This window comes from Osmerus mordax, chromosome 6 (genome assembly GCF_038355195.1).
Source record: "Osmerus mordax isolate fOsmMor3 chromosome 6, fOsmMor3.pri, whole genome shotgun sequence".
In the NCBI taxonomy this organism is placed as follows: Eukaryota; Metazoa; Chordata; class Actinopteri; order Osmeriformes; family Osmeridae; genus Osmerus; species Osmerus mordax.
The window spans coordinates 3440777-3461625 of record NC_090055.1 but is presented as its reverse complement, the minus strand read 5'-3'; the positions used below and the strand labels follow the sequence as shown (position 1 = coordinate 3461625).

The 20849-nt window shown below is 44.6% G+C and overlaps 4 protein-coding genes across 4 annotated transcripts; all 4 read right to left on the bottom strand.

The window, feature by feature from the left end:
• Positions 1-230: 230 nt before the first annotated feature.
• Positions 231-2379, bottom strand: apoa2 (apolipoprotein A-II). Its single transcript, XM_067237693.1, has 4 exons — positions 2306-2379; positions 2041-2085; positions 965-1199; positions 231-797 (listed from the first exon to the last, which is right to left on the bottom strand). Exons 2-4 carry the CDS (start codon positions 2081-2083, stop codon positions 641-643), a joined length of 435 nt encoding a protein of 144 aa, XP_067093794.1. The 5' UTR covers positions 2084-2085; positions 2306-2379; the 3' UTR covers positions 231-640.
• A 1277-nt stretch (positions 2380-3656) lies between these two features.
• apoc4 (apolipoprotein C-IV) lies at positions 3657-4747 on the bottom strand. The gene is made up of 4 exons (XM_067237691.1): positions 4728-4747; positions 4551-4596; positions 4247-4334; positions 3657-4102 (listed from the first exon to the last, which is right to left on the bottom strand). Exons 2-4 carry the CDS (start codon positions 4594-4596, stop codon positions 3940-3942), a joined length of 297 nt encoding a protein of 98 aa, XP_067093792.1. The 5' UTR covers positions 4728-4747; the 3' UTR covers positions 3657-3939.
• Positions 4748-7691: 2944 nt separating this feature from the next.
• Positions 7692-9122, bottom strand: apoc1 (apolipoprotein C-I). The gene is made up of 4 exons (XM_067238064.1): positions 8989-9122; positions 8441-8507; positions 8120-8258; positions 7692-8003 (listed from the first exon to the last, which is right to left on the bottom strand). Exons 2-4 carry the CDS (start codon positions 8493-8495, stop codon positions 7934-7936), a joined length of 264 nt encoding a protein of 87 aa, XP_067094165.1. The 5' UTR covers positions 8496-8507; positions 8989-9122; the 3' UTR covers positions 7692-7933.
• Positions 9123-15246: 6124 nt separating this feature from the next.
• apoeb (apolipoprotein Eb) lies at positions 15247-18204 on the bottom strand. Its single transcript, XM_067238210.1, has 5 exons — positions 18162-18204; positions 17790-17861; positions 17378-17531; positions 16927-17214; positions 15247-16530 (listed from the first exon to the last, which is right to left on the bottom strand). Exons 2-5 carry the CDS (start codon positions 17830-17832, stop codon positions 16200-16202), a joined length of 816 nt encoding a protein of 271 aa, XP_067094311.1. The 5' UTR covers positions 17833-17861; positions 18162-18204; the 3' UTR covers positions 15247-16199.
• Positions 18205-20849: the final 2645 nt, after the last annotated feature.

Sequence of the window (20849 nt, the reverse complement as noted above, 5' to 3'; positions counted from 1 at the left end):
GCCTAAATGACTAAAGTGCTGAATGAGCTTATTAACTTAAGGAAGGGCCCAGTCTCTGTTGATTATGACTGGACAATTGGTTTTCATCATGTCATTTGTATGTTTCTGATGTGGTTGTTTTGGGATTTCTTTTTTCATATTCAACACAAAAAAAGAAATGTAGGTAAAAGTTCGTGAAATGTCATAGATAGTGTTGTGTGAAGCACCTTAAATGAAAATTGACTCCAGGGTTTCAAGTTCCAAATGTTTTACTGACAATACTCACAAACAAGTTCACACATACACTCATGCGAGAGCGACAGACACAGAGTAAACAAACTGTACATGCACACCGATAGACAAACGATGTTCTTTTTTCGTCTACCTTGCTCTGACCTTGGTCTTCTTAGGCAAAGTCCGTTGTTTGTGGAATGTCAACAAAAGGGGTTCATTTTGGAATGAGGTTGGGGGTGGGAGAGGAAGGGCAGGGAGGTGGGGTTGGGGAGAGGGGATGAGTTTGAATGCTTTGTGGGACAGCCTTTCAACCGCTAACAGCTAGCTACAGCGCTAAGCTCGACACAGCGCTAAGCTAGCTACAGCGCTAAGGTCAAAGGCAGGAAACACAGGAAAGTTTTCGTTTTGTTTGTGACCGTGTCTGTTTTTACTCAGCGGGCAGGTACTGGTCCAGGTACACCTTGATGTTGGTGATGGCGTCATCCAGGTAGGTGCCAACGTGGGGGCGCAGGTACTTTCCGTAGACACCAAGACCGGCCATGCGAGCCTTGTCCACTAGGGGAGCTGCCTCACTGGCCAGACCGCTGCAGAGCACAGAGCAAGAGAGGAGAGAGCGTGTCATGCACAGGATGCTAGCGCCAGAAAAAAAAGCTGAATCCGACGATCACGTTCGTAGATAAATATGAACCGTCTGATGCCAAGACTGACTTACTGACTGACTGACTGACTGTATGAGGGTGGTGTCACTCACGTTGCGACCTTGACGACGGCCTGGAACTGAGGCTTGGTCTGCAGATCCTCAACGTAGTCCTTGGCAGCCTGTGAACGTCCCTCTCCCAGGCTATCTGCCAAGGGGGCCACGGCGGTCTGAATCTTGTTGTAGGCATTGAGAAGGCGCTTGTAGAATACGCCCTTCATGGCCTCATACTTGTCCACCAGCTCCTGGTCCGGCTGAGGAACTTCTAACTCGCACAGGGACATGGAGACTGGGGGGAGGAGGGGGGTGGGGGGGCGGGGGGGGTGGAGAGAGGAAACCGATCAGGGACACGTGAAGAGACTCAGGTGGGATAGAGGGAAGGAGGGAAGAGAGAGAAAAAGATCTGTGCCGCGTCGCAATGGTAGATTTTGATGTCTGTTTCTGGTCATTTGTCTTCATGTGTGGAGAACTCTCTGCTCTAACTGTGTATGTGTGTGAGAAGGTCTGTATATGTGGTCATGGGTCAGGCCAACATGACCTCCCTGCTCTCCGTTATCCCTCTAGATAACTTATTGGGGATAGCCTTTATCAGACAGCTTCTAGATGCCATAGATTCTCTCAGCCAATCAGCTCGCAAGGCCTTTGAGCTGACGAACAGATAACAGTGATGACAGCAGAGGTTGTTACGTCCAGACCCAAAGATCTCTGTCACTGAGCTTCCAGACAAGGTTGGTTGTATCCATGTCCCTATACTGAACTTATTTTAACCCAATTTGTGATTCTACCACCAAAAGGACTTTGATTTACAACTTGACATTGTGATAACCTGATATGAACACACAAACAACCTCACATTCTGCAGCTTCGCAACGTGACTTGTTTTAGCATGTATCACAATGTAGAAACTGATCAGTACTAATAATATCAGCAGCATCCATTCTATGGGACAGGTAAACATCAAGGCAGAGCAAAAGCTTTCCCCTATAGTGTACAAACAGAGAACAAATTCTCGTACAAATCTGTCTTGGAATTGGAGAGTATGTGCAGTAAGCATGCTGTGGTATATTTGATGGATACAGAATTGCACAGGGTGGTTATGGGAGTTGTGTCTGGTGTGTTCAGGTTCCTACCTTGGAGGGCAAGGAAAACGGCAAGGAGGTATTTCCCAGACATATCTGAAAAAGAAATGATTTTCAGTCATCAAAGCAATTCAGGTTAGAATTCTACAAATGAAACAACTTTGAATAGTACGCTTTTACATTGCACAGTTGTAAATTGACCTTAAAAAGCTATGAATAATACAAATTCTAGTGCATTGTATTCCATCAAAATGTTGACAAATAACTTGCTAAAATAGGCAAGTAGACATTAAAAAGAAGTTGCAGAACACTTTACCTGCAGATGTATCGGTTCTGATCTGTGAGTTGAACAGTAAGACAGTCTTCTCTGACAGTGAGTTGTCTGTAACTCTCTCCAGATCAGCGGACAAGATGATATAGGGAGCAGAGAAAACACGTCATCTAATTAGCACGCACATGCACACACGCACACACTTAAACCCCCACACATATTTTACACACACATTTGCACAGATATGCACACACACCCCTGGCCGCACACACTGTATCTATGGGACAAACATCCACACACGCATTCACCTACACAAAGTCCATTGCACTAGATTTTCTATCTCCGTACATATGGTGAAATATTTGACTGTGGGGGTTGTGCAATTGAACTTATAATGAACCTTCATGGAAGCCAAAATTTCTCCATGTACGTTATATTTATTAGTTGATGGTGAAGTGCTTTTCAATAGGAACTTTTAAGTTTTTGCATGTAAACAGGTCTAATGAGACATACAGTTAATGTGCCACATTATTGTAAAGTCTTCATTTGAGTAGATGTTTTGCCACTAAGTTCAAATGTTTTTTGTCCTCACTGTACTCTGAAGATTGAGCAAGTTATGTGGTCTGTGTTTCTTGACTGTACTCCAAGATCAATGTAGAGAGCAGCAGAGAGCAGAGAGAAGTGACCAGCAGGTCACACAGGTGTCATCTCTCCTCTCGTGTCCTTGTCTCCCTTCTACATCGTCTCTTCCTGATCTCTCCTCATTGCTCCTCTGAGACCCCCTACCTTTCATCTATTCTTCTGTATTCCTCCTCTCCTCTCTGTTCTCTCCTTGTCTCTCCTCGTTTCTCCTCCCCTGCCATCCCATTTCCCCTCCATTTATTTCTCTTTTACTTCCCATCACTCCTTCCCTCCTTACATTACATTTACATTACATTTAGTCATTTAGCAGACACTCTTATCCAGAGCGACTTACAGGGACATTCCCCCGAGGTAAGTAGGGTGAAGTGCCTTGCCCAAGGACACAACGTCACTTGGCATGACCGGGAATCGAACTGGCATACTTCGGATTACTAGCCCGATTCCCTCACCGCTCATCTGACTCCTTCTCTCCTCTCTGGTCTTTCTCCTCCCCTCTTTTCTCCTCACTTCTCCACCCTACTCCTATCCTCTCCTTCTCTCCTCCTCTTCTCTCCTTTCCTCTGCTATCCAGTCCAGACAATAGACCTGTTGAACTCAGACAACCACATTGCTCTTCCCTCAACTTTGACCCTCATTACTCTGATAAGAGTAGTCTGTACAACCTAATCAATATTATTTACCCCCTCCCCGCCTTTCTTTACTCTCTAACATTGTTGAACTGAATAAATATATAACAAACACTACACACACAAAAGCATCTTGATATATTTATTCCCATAAGCCACACATCAGTTGACCACATCCTTGATATCTAGAAGAGCACAGAGGTTCTGGGCCACATCAGTTAAACCCCATATCACCACCGCCTTTCCATGATGGCTCTTTTATCAGTTTGAATTACCCTGATGTGCTGAATACTGTACACTGTGTGTCTGTGACATTGCAAGACTTGGATGAGTCTGTGTGTGACTCTGTCTGCACGGCGTAATGGTCGAAAAAAGACTCATGTGAGTCGATGCGTCAGACCCACTGTCGGTTCAGTCGGATTGGAACTGTTGGACTCGGTCATAGAGAGACCGGCTGAAGGATGAGACCCAGTTGATGTAGGGGTCAGTTACGGGCTTGATGTGGTCTTCGTAGTATGCACCTGCGTATCCCAAAACAGTTCCTCCAATTCCCTGGACTCGGGCCACGCCATTCCTGGGAATAGATAGGTGGAAGAGGTATCTTATCTTACACAAATTGGATAACATACACAATTGATCATTGGTAGTCTATATACTTCATCTGGTAGTTGATCTTAAGGCCTGTGTTTGGTGAGGGAGGGGAAAAGTGTTTGTGTACCTGTATCTGTCTGAAACACGTTGCAGTATACCAGGTTCAGACTCAGACCCTAAACCTGTTGGTGTCTGCGCCAAGATGGGCTCGCACACTGCTGAATACAAGGAGAATGAGAGAGGGGAAGGGGTGGAGAATGAAAGAGAGGGGAAGGGGTTGGAGAATGAAAGAGAGGGGAAGGGGTGGAGAATGAAAGAGAGGGGAAGGGGTTGGAGAGAGGGTCAAAAAGAAAGAGAGAATGAAAGCTCTCCCTTGAGATGTCGCTGTTTTTATTTTTTTATTGTTTTATTTTATTTGGACAATTTCAGACCTTGCATCAGCAGTACAAGAGCTACTACCAGCATCATCTTCTGCATCTGTAAAATAATACGGAAAGAAGAGGATTAGCCCCAACACACATGCACACAATTGCACACAAATATCTTGACAAGACAACGTACTTCTGTGTGATTCAGATCAATTCAGAACACAGTATTTACACGTTTACCAAGAGTTGACTCCTGCTGGATTCGTTTTTATCACCCACACACAACACATCAAATCTGGAGCTTCCTTTCACAGCAAACTCCTCCAATATGTGCCCTCTTAACCAAGCATGAGCAACGGTGCACCGACACACAAAATGAAACCCAACAAAAGCAATGTGAATGAGAGAGTGGGTTACCTCTTCCTTGACTTTTTGATGAGTTTTGGCTGTTTTGTGATCAAGCTCCTACTTCATTTTCAGATACGGTCAAGAGGTTCATAGGCTATCAGAAGGCTGGCCACGTGAACACTACTCTTGTTTTTCTGACCACTAACTGTTTGCAGAGCTACTTAACCCTTTTGCTTGGAAAGGGAATTTTTTTTGCATTCTGTTAATTCGTTTTTCCTGGTATTTCTTATCGTGGTCTGGTTGTATGGTGTTCAGCACAGAAGCATTGTTCGAACTCAAGATTTCAGTTCAATTTTGGCCATTATTGTAACAGATACATATTTTTATTCTTAGGCGTTTTGGCCTTAATCACCTCTTTGGATGTCCATGGTTTTTCCACATCAGGTGTCCAGCTGTACACATGTTCTCTGGGGTCAGACTAGGCAGCCTGTTTAGCAGACCCTTGGTACATTAACATTTACATTTTACATTTAGTCATTTAGCAGACGCTCTTATCCAGAGCGACTTACAGTAAGTACAGGGACATTCCCCCCTAGGCAAGTAGGTTGAAGTGCCTTGCCCAAGGACACAACGTCATTTGACACGGCCAGGAATCGAACTGGCAACCTTCAGATTACTAGCCCGCTTCCCTAACCGCTCAGCCACCTGACGCACATTAACAGATCAGACAGTAGCAGAAGTCTCTGTTCCTGCAGATGTTGGTTCCTGTGTTGGCAAGTGAGTACATGTTGGACGTCTCCCAGTGAACCTTGTCAGTGGATTTGGCGAACAGAGTCCAACTCTGAATCAATTTGATATCTGCAGTCCTTGAGAACTTTGCTCGATACAAAAAAGACTGACATGTATTACTTTGCTGTGAATGGTTTTGCCTGCAGCCTGCATCAGCCTCCAGAGTGATCAGCCTATAACGCCAGCTTTTAACGGTATTATAAATACTGATCTGTTTATAGAGACATGTTTATTCCATTACAGATTAAATTGCGTTGTTGATTTTCATAATCTTTATTTTTTCATTGCTGCTATTGTGTGTAGTATGTTGCATTTTCACGACTGAATTCTCTTTGTTTTGTCTTGTTTGGTGTGCACACAGAGTAACCTGGGTGATGGAATTTTCTTTGGGATTTACGACATGAATTGAGTCCAGTCCAATCCGTAACATTACATAATAAAATGGCCCTGTTCAGTTTTATAAACCTGTCAAGTTTCATAACCATTGTGTTGATGGTAGCACACAATGATACCAACCTTGTGGCACTATTTCAGTTTCATAGATGCTGCTTTAGATGTAAGGATAGGCTTCCATCTTATCATACCTCTATTCATTCAGTCCTCCATTCTTCCATCCCTCCCATTACTCCATTCCTCAATCCCTTCATCCCTCCATCTCTCCACCAATCAGAACAGGATCTAGTGGGAATATGCAGAATGGAAGGAAACTTTTGGCTGACAACTGAACGCTGTCACACTGTCAAGCCAGGCAATCAAAGTGGATATCCCTATCGTAGGTCATCTCCTATGACCCGTATGACCTTTCACCTCACTGACTCCTCTACCCACCATCACTCTTCGGACCTCGGACGTTCACGGACAACAGAGAGATGATTAACTCAGGGCAAACAGTGACTTTAGCCAGGGCCTTGAAATGGTCTCCGGTCGGCCATGTTGGAAGTTGCCCTTTGGTACCAGCTATTGAACCAGATAGACGGCTATCTCTGCCAGACTGCATCTGTCGTTTATCTCTGCCTGTATTTATCCATTAAGTTTATACCTCTGATACTGATGGGAACTTGTGATAACATCAAACCCAGAGTTAAAAGATACAGGTGCATGAATTGTAGCGCGTTGAATGTGAATGTTTATAGCTCTGCAGACATTTGATAAGACCAGCTATCTGCCATCACAAATTCTATGGTCAAATCTAGTAGTATCAAAATGCTAAATAGACAATATGCATCTAAATGTGTATTTTACATAATGCAGCAACAAACAATAAATGGAAATACTAATAATGACTATAGATTATGCTAATTCAAGTATATTACTATAATATACTAATAAATAAAATGTTTTATTGTGTGATCAACATACCGCTGTGTGATGACTGGTGTTGTTATGGACACAGAAGGTTTACATAATTTATTATATGATCCCATATTGACTTCCACAGAAAACTCAACAAATTCACATGGACGATGATTTACATTAATAGTTGGCTTTGCGTTATTACTATTAAACCCTGGTCATAGGGGGTCCGATGGCTGAGCGGTTAGGGAATTGGGCTAATAATCCGAAGGTTTCCGGTTCGATTCCCAGCCGTGAAAACTTGAGTTGTGTCCTTGGGCAAGGCATTTCACCATACTTGCCTCGGGGGAATGACCCTGTACTTACTGTAAGTCGCTCTGGATAAGAGCGTCTGCTAAACGACTAAATGTTCATGTAAATGTCATACAATAGTGACATAGAAACAACAACAACACAATGTGTGGTATGATATAAAGTGTTTACCCACAATGCCCCAGATCTCCAGTAATTAATGAACGTGTTATCATGTATTTGTTTACTTTGTGTTCACGTGTAAATTAATTTAAATCAGTGATCAAATATCTCATATCCATATCATCATGTTTGCTCATATTCGCAAGGCATTGAAGATGGCCGCACACTATTTCAAAATATTGTTTTTGAATAGATGCTGTTGTTAATATGTAAGTATTAACCTGTAAAAGACAGGTTAATACTGTTCTATCGTTTTCATTCAGATTAAAGAACTACAGATTAAAGAAATACTGAAGCAAATTCAAATTATTCATGTTTTTTATTTTTTATTGTTAACATTCAACTAACTTCTTACGCATTTGTATTGCTTCTGTACTGGGCAAGATCCAGAAATTACACTCAGATCAATGGTTTCTCTTCACAGAGAGGGGGATGTAACCGTTGTGAATGTGACCACAACATGAGTGTTTTCCGTATGATGAGCTTTGTGGACGGTGGAACAGGAAGTCCGAAAGGTCAGTAAGGGGCGAGAGATCAGGAGCTTAGTTGTCCTTGGGGAAGGTCTCCTCCACCTTCTGCTTGACCTTCTCAAACTGCTCAGTGAACCAGTCCCTGGTGAGGATAAAACAGACCCCAATTTAGCCACGAAATTAAAGTACTTTCATGGTACGTGTGTTTGTTTGTGTGTGTAGGTGTGTCTGTTTGTGTGTGTGTGCCCGTGAGCCCACCTGGTTTTGGTGGCAAACTCGCTCTGCTGAATCTGCTCTAGAGTAGTCTTGGTCTTCTCAGCCAGACCATCGGTGAGTTCCTTCACCTGGGTCTGGAAAGTGGCAAAACGCTGCTCAATAGATTGCTCCTCCTCGGCTTCTGTTGATGGGAGCAAACAAGAGGCATAAATGCATACGTCAAATTACACCAAATTTGAAAGCGACAAAGGGAGAGCCAGAGATAGAGAAAAGAATAAATAGAGAGAAAAAGTTAGAGCTAGAGAGAAGGAAGGGGTTGAGTGTGTGTGATTGAGTGGGGAGAGACATTTTAGTAGCTCATACCTGCGTGTGCAGCGAACACAAGCATGAGCACGGCGATGGCGAAGGCAAGTTTCATCTTGACAGTTGTCTGTAAAAAAAAGTCAGAAATAGTTAATGGTTTGCTATCAAGTGGTAAGTGATGTAACGGTAAACGTACGTTTTTCTTCAAAATATACACTGGCATTGTTTTGATTGAACCCTGTGCGTCAGGACCGGCAGAAATGGCTAGCTTAGTTTAAAGTTGTAGCCTATACTTAATATAAATAAATAGCCTACTACTGACGGATGAGCATAATCTAATAATTTGTCGACTTTTGAATATTTCATGTCATTTTCTTTAAATAATGTATGGCACCACATTGAAAGAATCACCAACAGCCTTAACTTTTTTATGAAACGGTTTTCTAGTGAAAGTAATCTATAGCGCATTTTGCTCTTTTAGTCGGCTACTGTTTTAACAATCGTTGGTAAAAGTATTATATTAGCTTTTCTATGTAGGCTACAAGTTGATAAATTGCGTCAAGAAAGTTGTCATAAAATGCAGAATAGGTCAATCAATCTAGTCTTACCTGTAGGCTGTAGTAGAGAATAAACCAAGTGTGCCTGAACGCTAAAAGTTCACCATCTAATATACTCAGCTCCAGCTAAGTGACGCAACTATCCGTCCATTCTGACCCATAATGACCGCGTAGCTTTGCACCCCGTCTTGCGGAGATACACTCAACCTCCTTCCGCGTCTCTCCGCATCATTTCGCAAATTCATTGATCAGACACTGACATACTTAATTAGCCCATTACTTTGTTGTTTACTGACGCGGTTGTAAGTTTTTACTATGATTACGAATGATTAAAGTGATAGTTGTTGGTGGTCATTGGTCAATATGGGTCACAATGTGTCAGTTCAGAGTTCTCCAGTATTTATCTCAAAATTGCCATGACAAGGTGATATGGTGTTATTTTATTGCATTGGTGATGAGTCAGGGTGCACTGTGATCCGAGTTCAGAAAGTACTGACACGGTTGTGCTATGGATCTTCAACAGTGTTCAGTATCAGGTTGGTACATTTAGTCATTTAGCAGACGCTCTGGTATCTCTGGAGATTTTTTCTTAAACGTTGTTTCAAGGGTTTCAAAGTCCTCATGAGGTTTTGAGAAGGCATGATTGCTGAGTGCTGCACAAGGGGCTATAGTTCCTAGATACAAGCTGGCATTTGAAATCCATTTCAAATCTTCTTTGTGCCACACAAAGAGCCCACAGTCAACAATAAAAGCAATGTTAGCATACTTCAAGGCCGTAATCATAATATATATCCCCCTCAATATTTAAATCTGGTCAAAATGTCCCCCCCAATATATTGATATAAAAATATAAATGTGCTATGCTACGACAGGCAACCACGCACGCTGTCCGAAATTATCATTAAAAAATTAATTTGGCCCCCCCAATGTTGACTCCATGGCTACGGCCTTAATGCTAATCCCAGACTCAAAACTTCCCCTATATTTTCATCAACACCACCTCCAGCAATCACATCAGGCCACAAACTATTATCTCCACTGCCCCCTGACCACGTCTGAGTGCTACCTATCTCACCACCTAATCTTAGCAAGCAGAGATATCAGGGTATCAAGCTGTACAGTTGGCTTGTGTCATCGTGCTATCAGTGTATACTTATGTAAAGTCATCACCCTCTGACAGTCTTCATCAGACATAGCAATTGTAGGATCTCAAAAGTCACTTGACTTTTCTCCTGTACTAGATTCTACTTGCGTGTGCACACAACATACTGGCAAACGTATGTCTTGTTGGTCTACTGAAACTGAATATCTTAAATGAGAATATATCCTCATATAAGATATTCAGTTTCATACGTTTGTTAGTATGTTGTGTGCACACGCAAGTAGAATCTAGTACAGGAGAAAAGTCAAGTGACTTTTGAGATCCAACAATTGCTATGTCTGATGAACACAGTCCGAGGGTGATGACTATATTTACATTTATGCATTTAGCAGACGCTTTTATCCAAAGCGACTTCCAAGAGAGCTTTACAAAAGAGCATAGGTCACTGATCATAACAACGAGATAGCCCCAAACATTGCGGGTAGCCAAAACATGAAGCTTTGCTGCGGTCTCCCGGTCGTGTAGATTCACCCTCTACAACATCCGTAAGATCAGGAGATACCTGTCTGAGCACTCCACCCAGCTGCTAGTCCAAGCACTTGTCCTCTCCAAGTTGGACTATTGCAACTCGCTGCTCGCTGGTCTCCCAGCATGTGCAACCCGCCCTCTTCAGAGGATTCAGAACGCAGCGGCCCGCCTGGTCTACAATCTACCCAGACGCTCCCATGTTACCCCGCTCCTCATCTCTCTCCACTGGCTACCTATCATGGCCCGTATCAGATTCAAGACCCTGGTATTGACCTTCCGAGCAGTGAACGGGACTGCACCCGTCTACATCAAGTCTCTCCTGCAGCCTTACACCCCCACCCGTCACCTACGGTCTTCTTCAGACAACCGCCTGGTGGTCCCACCGCTCAAGACCGCGTTTAATTGTAACTTGTTTAACTGCATTCTCTTATGGTTCTTCCCTTTGGCACTTATTTGTTTTTTCACAATGTATGCTTCATTTACATTACATTTACATTTATTCATTTAGCAGACGCTAAATTCATTTAGCAGACGCTTTCGAAAGCGTCTGCTAAATGAATTTAGCGTCTGCTAAATGAATAAATGTAAATGTAATGTAAATGAAGCATACATTGTGAAAAAACAAATAAGTGCCAAAGGGAAGAACCATAAGAGAATGCAGTTAAACAAGTTACAATTAAACATGAAACTCATACTTGAAACAAACTCATATATATATCTATATATAGATATATATATATATCCTCATATAAGAAATATATATATATATAGGGCTCACACAGACTTTAAACCACAGACTGTAAAACCACATATTGCACCCCTGCCACATATTGCACCCTTGCCATTTTTGCACCCATGTCATATTTGCACTAAGCACCCTATTTGTATTTTTGTATTTTTATACTGTACATTATAGCTATTTTATACTCAATATTTTTCTTTATTTTACATACCTGTCCCCTTAGTATTAGTTAGTATTCGTTAATTAGACTTTGCACCTTTTGTATAGTATAGTTAGACTTGTTTAAACTTACACCACTTATTTAAGATTTACTCCTATATGTTGAATGTACGCACCTTCCTGCCAAATCAATTCCTTGTCTGTGCAAACTTTCATGGCGATTAAAACCCCTTTCTGATTCTGACATACGATTAAACACAGATATTCAAAGTTCTGAATTAGTTGAGCATTCGCAGCGCACTGCATTGGTGCCCATCAGTTTAAACAGTGGCCAGTATAACAGGACTGGGAAGTACAGAATAACCATGACACCACATGATGGTCAGGTAGATGGATAGGATGTGGTTGGAACTTTGTAGGGTCCATCATGAAAGACCAATATCCACATTGACAACTAGGTCCAACATTGGCAGACCGCCAACCTGGCTGATGTTGACAGCAATGTTCGTTGGCAGATCAACTTTAATGTTGTTGAATCCTCGGGTTGGATGACCTCTTGTATATAATGGCAAATGTGTGTGTGTTCACCAAGGGTTAATGGGGTTATTTCTATCATATCACACCCCTCATCTCGGCACCTACTTGTCTACTGGCCACTTGGATGCCCATAGGGGTGTTGATGGCAGTGCTCTTCGGAGGCTCAATTCAGATGCACAGACACCGATTGTCCTGTAGAACCCCCCTTAGACACCCCCCTCCCCCAACACCACCTATTGGAATGGGCCTTCATCTGCATGGCCTTTGTCCTGGGGCATCCTGGAGAGTGGGCTGTTGTTGTGTATGCAGAAGACCTGTTGCCCACGTCTCCCAGGGAAGCGTCTGAGCACTCACAGGACTGGCCCAAGGCAAAAATGGTGCATGTCTGTCTTGCTCATGAATCGCGATAACACGCCAGATGACTGGCTGTGGTTGCCCTCCTTCAAGTGAACCCCGAGGAGACTGAGGCTGGTGTCAGTTCCTGGAGGGGGGAGAGGGAAGGGGAGAGGGACGAAGGAGAAAGGAGGAGGTAGAAGGAGAAGTGGGGAAATGGTAGGGAGGAGGGGGGGAGGGAGGGAGGAGGAGGAAAGAGGAGATGGGAGGGAGGAGGGGGGGGGAGGAGGAAAGAGGAGACGGGAGGGAGGAGGGGGGGGAGGAGGAGGAGGAAAGAGGAGATGGGAGGGAGGAGGGGGGGGGAGGAAAGAGGAGATGGGAGGGAGGAGGGAGCCAGAAAGAATTGATTTTGGAGGGAGGAAAGGGGGAAGTGAAAGGGAGGAGGGAGAGAGAGGGCGCTTAATCTAAAGGAAAGTGTGTGTGTTGGGGGGGGGGGGGGGGGGGTTACTGCCGGTCATGACTGGCTAATACTGGCTAATAGAGAGAGTCAGGTGGCTGAGCGGTGAGGGAGTTGTGCTAGTAATCAGAAGGTTGCCAGTTCGATTCCCGGCCGTGCAAAATGACGTTGTGTCCTTGGGCAAGGCACTTCACCCTACTTGCCTCCTGGGGGAATGTCCCTGTACTTACTGTAAGTCTCTCTGGATAAGAGCGTCTGCTAAATGACTAAATGTAAATGTAAGATCTGCTAGAGGGGTACTCCTGTTGCAGGGCCAGGGCCCCAGTCAGACAGGAGACACCCCTGAGGGCCTGTGTGAGGAGGAGAAGGGCTGAGGACTGGGAGATCGTCTGTGTTGGAGGAGACCGCTGTGGCTAGAGTATTTATTGTTGGTTTCATTGGTGTTTAGCTGTCTCAAACACTGGCTTCCAGTCAGAGAGACGCCACAACAAGCACTTGCTCAATGTCTTACTCATTCTTTCACTTTCATGTCTGCATGCAATGTTTTGTAAGTGGTTGTTATAATGCCAAGTAATGTTTGGAAGAGAGGGAATCTGTTTGTTATTCTCTTATCTTTTTCTCAAAGTATCATTTTGCATGGTTCCTACGCCTTCAAAATGCTATCTACAACAATTAAGGGTTCTTCTTATTTTCTTTTTTTTTGGTGGTAAGGAAATATTCTTGTAAGTCGCAAGACTGTGGTGTTGTGTCGCTCGGAGGTTCAGGATAGCAACTGTAGGAAAGCGTTGTACCAGGAAAAAACAACACAGCTGTGGCTGTCCTCGATTCAGTTAGAGGATAAGAAAACACTTTTATGACATCAAATTCCTGTGAGAGCCCAAACGTTTCTCTGGCAGACGTGAGCAACAGGGCTGCATGCGTACACAACAACAGCCCACTCTCCAGGATGCCCCGGGACAAAGGCTACGCAGGAGACCGCTCATCCCAACGGAGGGTGTTTGGGGGGTGGGGACACAGGGGGGAGGGGAGGGGGGTAGGGGGTTCTGGAGAGGTGCTACAGGACGATTTGTATCTGTGCGTCTGACAAGGGCCTTCAGTGGGGAGGACAGAGAAGGGACGAGTGGTGTCCCCTGCTGGCCAGCTGTCAGACAGGCGCAGAGTCACGCCTGAATAACACACGGTGACATTGTATGTTCGGCCTGTGGTTCTCTTCAACAAAGGTTGTTGAGAACAAGGTACATGAAGATAGTCCCCAAGAGACAAGGCTTGGTGTCAGGGGGTCAGATGGCTGAGCGGTTAGGGAATCGGGCTACCAATCAGAAGGTTGCAGGTTTGATTCCCGGCAGTGAAAAATGATGTTGCGTCCCTGGGCAAGGCACTTCACCCTACTTGCCTCGGGAGAATGTCCCTGTACTTACTGTAAGTCGCTCTGGATAAGAGTGTTTGCTAAAAAGTATCTATGTCCTCAAACCTGTAGGTTTTTATCTTGTTGAGAAATGTGGAAATGATGTGGACTGGCAGAAAAGCCATCAGCTTATTAGCTTGTTATTTTGAACTCGAAAACATTGAAACACTTTGCTATGGCTCTTTGTTTTTGTTCTTACACTGTATTTTTATTTGAACTACCTGAATAAAAAAGATGTTGTGCTGTGTGTTATATTGCATGTCTGCGTACGTGTGTCCGCTGGCATGTCTTGACTTCAAGGTAGGAGTTGAATATCTCCACAAACAGGAAATGAAAACACCAGTGGGGTGCAGGATTCTGAAAACCTGCTGGGATAAAAAAAAGTGAAAAAATGCGAGAGCAAATCCCAACAAGCAGGGATGAGGAGCAGAGGAGGGAGGGAGGGAGGGAGGGAGGGAGGGAGGGAGGGAGGGAGGGAGGGAGGGAGGGAGGGAGGGAGGGAGGGAGGGAGGGCGAAGGAGAAAAAGAGACATGCAAGGAGGGAGGGAACGGAAAAACCCTTTAAGGGGGCAGCTAATCTGAAGAACTGTAAAGCTAAATTGTCTGTGTGTGTGTGCGTTTCTCTCTATACTTGTGTGCGTGTTTACATTTGAGGGAGAGTGGGGGGTTGCACAGATGTAACCCAGACTGACTGTATGCTGTTAAAGAGTGTACAGTAGGACATTATGTACCAACTACCAAAGCATGATATGTTTTGAAAGAATATGTGTTTGGGATTGAGGGCGTTAAAGGGGATTCTGCAGGTACATGTCCAGTTGGACTTAAAGACAGGAAAGATAAAGCTTATCATAGGACATGGATGCTCCCGCCGTTGTTTTGTAAGAATCCCTGTCAAACTCTCTCAGTCTAAACAAAATGGGAGCCTTTCAATAGAATGCGAGATTAAACTCATCTTCAAAATAATCCAAACATCGGTTAACACAAAGAGATCAACTGTTTTTACTGGATGCATGTGGGCAAAAATCAAAAAGAGACACAGACCCGGATTTCTTTTCCATATCTTTTATTTACTCAGCGATGTTTGTGGCCGACTGACGTCAGTCAGACAGGCAGGCAGACATGCCCTATGGTGAGCAGCACGACAGGCTTGTTACATGTGGACAGTTTCTCTGGCCACACCGAGAAGACAGACAGGTACAGCGTACAGCACACACGACCATGCAGGTTAGGCTTCAGTTAGATTGTCCTATTAGCATCATGTCACATTTTCATACACTTTAATGCGAGTCTTAACAAACACAAAGCAGACACAGCAGGCGAATGTACATACAGTGAAAGGAAGGCACCGAGTGGTTCTGTAGCGATCTTGGGAAACACAGACACCGTTGTAATCATTCAGTGCAGTTGTTGAAATTTCGGACTTGTTCTCTCTGGTGTGTGGATGCATTTTGGAGTGGTAGTCGGATTTGACTGGAGCCAATTTGGCTCAGGATAAGAGGGTCCTGTTGCAAACCTCTTCAGTGACCCGTGCCCCAGATGAAAGCTTTTAAAACCCACCACAGATTAGCCAAGGGGGGTCATTTGATTATCTAGAGGATTTATCTCAAGGTACACAAGCAAAGCAGGTTAAAACAGTGGCCTCTTGTAAGTGAATGAAAGGTAGAATTGAGCGAGGCACTTGTGTCGAGGGACGAGGAGGTCGAGATACAGAAAGATGGATGGATGACAGTCAACACGACAGCTATGGGTCTGTGCACTACACCCCTCCCCCCCTCACCCTATAACCCCCAGCCCCCAACATCCCAAACGACATAAGCGGCCACATAATGAAAAAAAAACCTCATCAGTAACTCTTAACTCCCTCACCATTCCTGTCCTTTCCTGCGTTCAGGTGAATAGTGGCTCAGAACTCCCGACAAACCAATGTGGGTGGTTTTGCGGGAGCCCCAATGCTCCTAAGCCCCCCCCCCCCCCCCCCCCCCCCATGCCAAAGTCCTGCTTAAGCTGAGACCTCCTTGACCTTATCCATAACAGCCTGGAGCTGCTCACGGATCTTTTCGGTGAAGGGGGCGAGCAGGTCGCTGATCTGGTCCACCTTGCCCTCCAGGGTGGAGCGCAGGTCCTGGGCGGTGATCTCCAGCTGTCCCTTCAGACCCTCGGCCTGGGTCTCCAGCTGCTCGCGCAGGGTCTTGGCCTGCTTCGAGAGCAGGGCGTGGAAGCTGACCAGGCGCTCGGCGGCGGTGTCGTGGGCAAGGCTGACGTGCTCTTTCACCTGGTCCATGTTCTGGGTGGTGCGGGACTGGAGCTCACCCAGATAGGTGGCCATGGTGCTGGGGAGGGAGAGGACGGAAGAGAAGGGGAAGGGAGAGGGAGAAGATGGTTAGGATCACACTATCATATTGACACGCAGGGGAAAACAGAGAACTGTGACAGAAGAGACTTACATTTACATTTAGTCATTTAGCAGACGCTCTTATCCAGAGCGACTTACAGTAAGTACAGGGACATTCCCCCGAGGCAAGTAGGGTGAAGTGCCTTGCCCAGGGACACAACATCATTTTGCACGGTGGGAATCGAACCAGCAACCTTCTGATTGGTAGCCCGATTCCCTAACCGCTCAGCCATATGACCCCCCAGACTTGCAGCACGTTGGAACACATCGTTTTAGTATCATATTATATATTGCTGATATATAATCCCCCTAATCCCGTGTCCTCTCGACTCACTTGCGGATCTCATCTGTGTCCTTGGTCAGGCGTTTCTTCAGCTTGCGTGTGTAGGTGTTGACGCGGTTGCGGACCTCCTCTGTGTTCTGGTCGACCATGCTCTTCAGCTCAGCCAGGTACTGGGTGCTGCGCTCCCTGGCGTCCTGCATGTCTCCCTGCAGCTTGTTGGCCAGCAGCTGCATGTCCTGGGACAGCTGGGTGGCCGTTTCCTGGGCGTAGGGGCCAAGCTTGGTCTGGATGTCCTCCTGGTAGACGCTCAGCTCAGCCATGGTGTCGGTGATCAGGGTGCTGCGGGGGGTACAGGGGGGAGGGGGGGGTCAGTGAAGGGAAGAAGGTATAAGAGGGGGAGGGGGTGTAGAGTGAGGGGCGGGGTTAGTCTCGAGGGCTAGGGTTAGAGAGGGTGGGGTTAGTCTCTAGGGCGGTGGAAAAAGAGTCAGTAGACGAAACATACTCAAGTTCCCTGCTGAGCTGGGAGCTCTTAATGTTGTCCACAACTCCGTCAGTGTGGGTGTTCAGCTCAGACACAAAGGTCCAGAAGCGCTCCACATTCTCCTCCCAGCGGTCCTGGACAGCTTCTGCCTGGCGTACGACGCGTCCCTGGCAGCCTGAGAGGGACACGGGGGGACACAGGGGGACACAGGGGGACCCGGTGAAGACAGGCAGGCACACATAAGGCACACATAAGGAGATGGGTGTATGTTGAGATTGTATTCAATGGATGCAACAAGTGCCAGTGGTCTAAGCACAATGACTACATTCAAAGGCATAAACATTATATGAAGGAGTTCGAGAAAGCTATGTGTACGTTGATGAAAATAATATTCTATTAAGATGTTGTAAAGAAGTGGGGGAATTTTGCTTACCAGAGATGACTGCCAGAGCAAGGATCAGTGCAACAGTCTTCATGGTTGATGGTTGATAATTGACAGATACACCTAGAAAATCTGAGATTTAGCTCACCTTCTCAATTCATCTTCGGGTATATCAATATATTAGACTACAGACATACTGTATCTTTGACAATTTCACCAAAATGTGTTAAATAGATGTTACATGCTAAAATACGAAAGTATTTTCTTTAATTCTTATCAAACCATCTCTGTCTATACATCAACTACGGAACAGCGGCCAATGCATGCAACTAAAGCTAGCATTAAAGTAAACCGTATGGGCTACTGTACTACTTATAGTGTAAAAACATCCTCGTTTCTCTACCACCTCTCATCGTTACTCACCTGAGAAGTCCGGGTTCCTCCGTGCTTTGACACTGGTTGCCAAGGGTATTTATACAGTCCCGAACAAAGCGCGCACGACGCTAGGGGTGCGAGTTTGCGCGTCCACGTGATGCTAACTGTCAGGCGATTTGGAGGACGGCTCATGGTTCCCTTCCACGCTATGTGCCAAGTATGCGTTCGAAGTTCTCACCTTCTTGCGTAGTAGTGTACAGGTGTTTATGTAATGTTTATGTAAACGAGAATGCAATGGTTATGGCTTACTTGAAGTGTTTTGAAAAAAGGCAGATTTATGTTCGAGAAATGGGATCGAGAAAGTTATTTCTTTTTGTGGCTCTTAAGAAATGACTTTTCTGAAATTATATCAGAAAGTTGCGATTTAACATACTCTTTCCCCAAAACGATTTTGATGGTTGCTTTAAACAAATTGCCAGTATGTTGTGAACAGTAGTTATATCATAATAGCCTACACATTGTGTGTTATCGTTTATATTGATTTTAGTGCTGCACAGCAAATGGTCTCCACGGGACAACAAGTTCTACAATGACTAGGCTACTACTTGTATGTGAATGTATTGAAAGATTGAGCGAACATAAAGCATTTGTGTGAATGTTGATAGTCTGACTGGATAGACCAATACAGAGGGTATTGTGATTCTAAGGTAAACTCATTAAAATTCAAACTCTTGACTGTTAGGCATTTGAAACCCTTTCTCACCTCAGCCCATCCACTTAAATGCCCCTGTCTGCCTGCCCCGTTGTCATACCTGCTTTTAATAACCTGTTATCCAATTAATCGATTTGAACTGAATTTTTAATTTCTCAACACAAAATACGACACATAAAACACATCAACAATCCTACAGGAGTCGTTAAAAGCCATAACGCCTGTTGCCAGCTTCCTGAAACAAGATTTCTGATAGTGATCAGCACAAACATGATGTGGGGGCATGATAGTTTTGTTTCCAGGGGCATGTTGAGACTTGGGAAGACCTTTCTCTGCTCACAGAAAAGGATTAAGACTGGGTGACAATATGGCGTGTGGAGAGGAGTACAAATAAAGTCCACGGACAGTGTTCATAGACAAATAAACAAAACACGATCTTTCCATTTGAATCACCTTTACTGGCCCATTCCATGTACCAGAAATATAACTTTTAACAAACACTTGAATTGTTTTGTGTGTTTTTGTTCAGAGACCACTGGGGAATGTGGGCTTTTCTCTCTTCTGCTGTATGTATTTGAATCAGCCAACTGGTCCTCACAATTGCTTGAGGCAATATAGTTACCTGAGGCCCATATTAAGAGCCAAAGGTCTCAACCGGTGTTGTTTTGCAGATGATAAGCAACTCCGTTTAGCTGCGTATCTGCACATCCACATTCCGTTACCTATGTTTATCTAAGGGACAGGGGCAACCTGAATACAATGGAAGTTGGTCAAAGATGTATCTCCATTGACGTTGCTGTTTGTAGTAGTGAGCAGAGTTCAGTTAACCACCTGGATGGGTTTTAATGGTGATTCTCTGCCGAAATCTTACCTTTCAATCTGACCAAAGTTTGCGCAGCGTTTTAAGATGACGCTAATAACATGCTATTTCAGTTGCGCCGATTCACTTCAGAAGTTCAGTAAGAGCCAACAGAGTGAAGCAACAGGAGTTGAAAGGCAACAAAAACGTCTGCTGTTTTTCTCCAACAGAATGAGTCATGACAATGAGATTCTGTATCTGTACCTCTTGTTCAAGACGTGCTCTTATCAACGATGACAACAAGAGTAGTTCCAGCAGTACTTGTGACCTTTACCCTTTGGGCAAAGAGCAGCAAGGGTCACTTTGATATCTAAAATGCCTTCTTCACCAGAACGTCTCTGGCCCATCCTCTGAAGTTGGGAGTAGTTGTCCAGGGACAGATAGCTGTTGTCTGATTAGGTCAACTAGGTTATCTGTCTCTTCTCTGATTGGTCGGATAGGATATCTGACTAATGGAGGACCCTGCAGTGAACTTCCTGATTGAAAATTTCAGGTGCAGTACATGCTCCTTTCTTACTTTTTTTCTTCTATTTTAATTCAAATGTAATATTTTATTTTGGATGATGTTGCAGACAAGGCAATGCGATTTGTGTGTTTCATCCCCATTGTGTCCATCACTTTAAGATTGAGAGAGTGTCATGTTTGGTAGGTCACCCTGTAGATGTAGAATACCTTTAAAAAGGGAATTACACAGTGTAATCGCACAGTGGAATTACACAGTGGCACCACATGACTCCATGGGGTCATGTCCCATAGTCCCATGAAACTACATGGCAAGCACAGTCCAGTTTACATTTACATTTAGTCATTTAGCAGACGCTCTTATCCAGAGCGACTTACAGTAAGTACAGGGACATTCCCCCGAGGCAAGCAGGGTGAAGTGCCTTGCCCACACAACGTCAGCTGGCATGACCGGGAATCAAACTGGCAACCTTCGGATTACTAGTCCGACTCCCTCACCGCTCAGACACCTGACAGCCACCAGTTCAGTTCTTTGTTCTTCAACTCTGGTAACTTCATCCATCACACCTTTTGAAATCCAGTCACGCAACCCTTTTCTCTCAAACGGTTCCGTTTACTTTTCATTTTGATATAACCTGAGTAGCTTCTTGTCTTTCACTGAGCATGTGGGTTCAACTACAATTCATATTGCTGTTATCAGAGG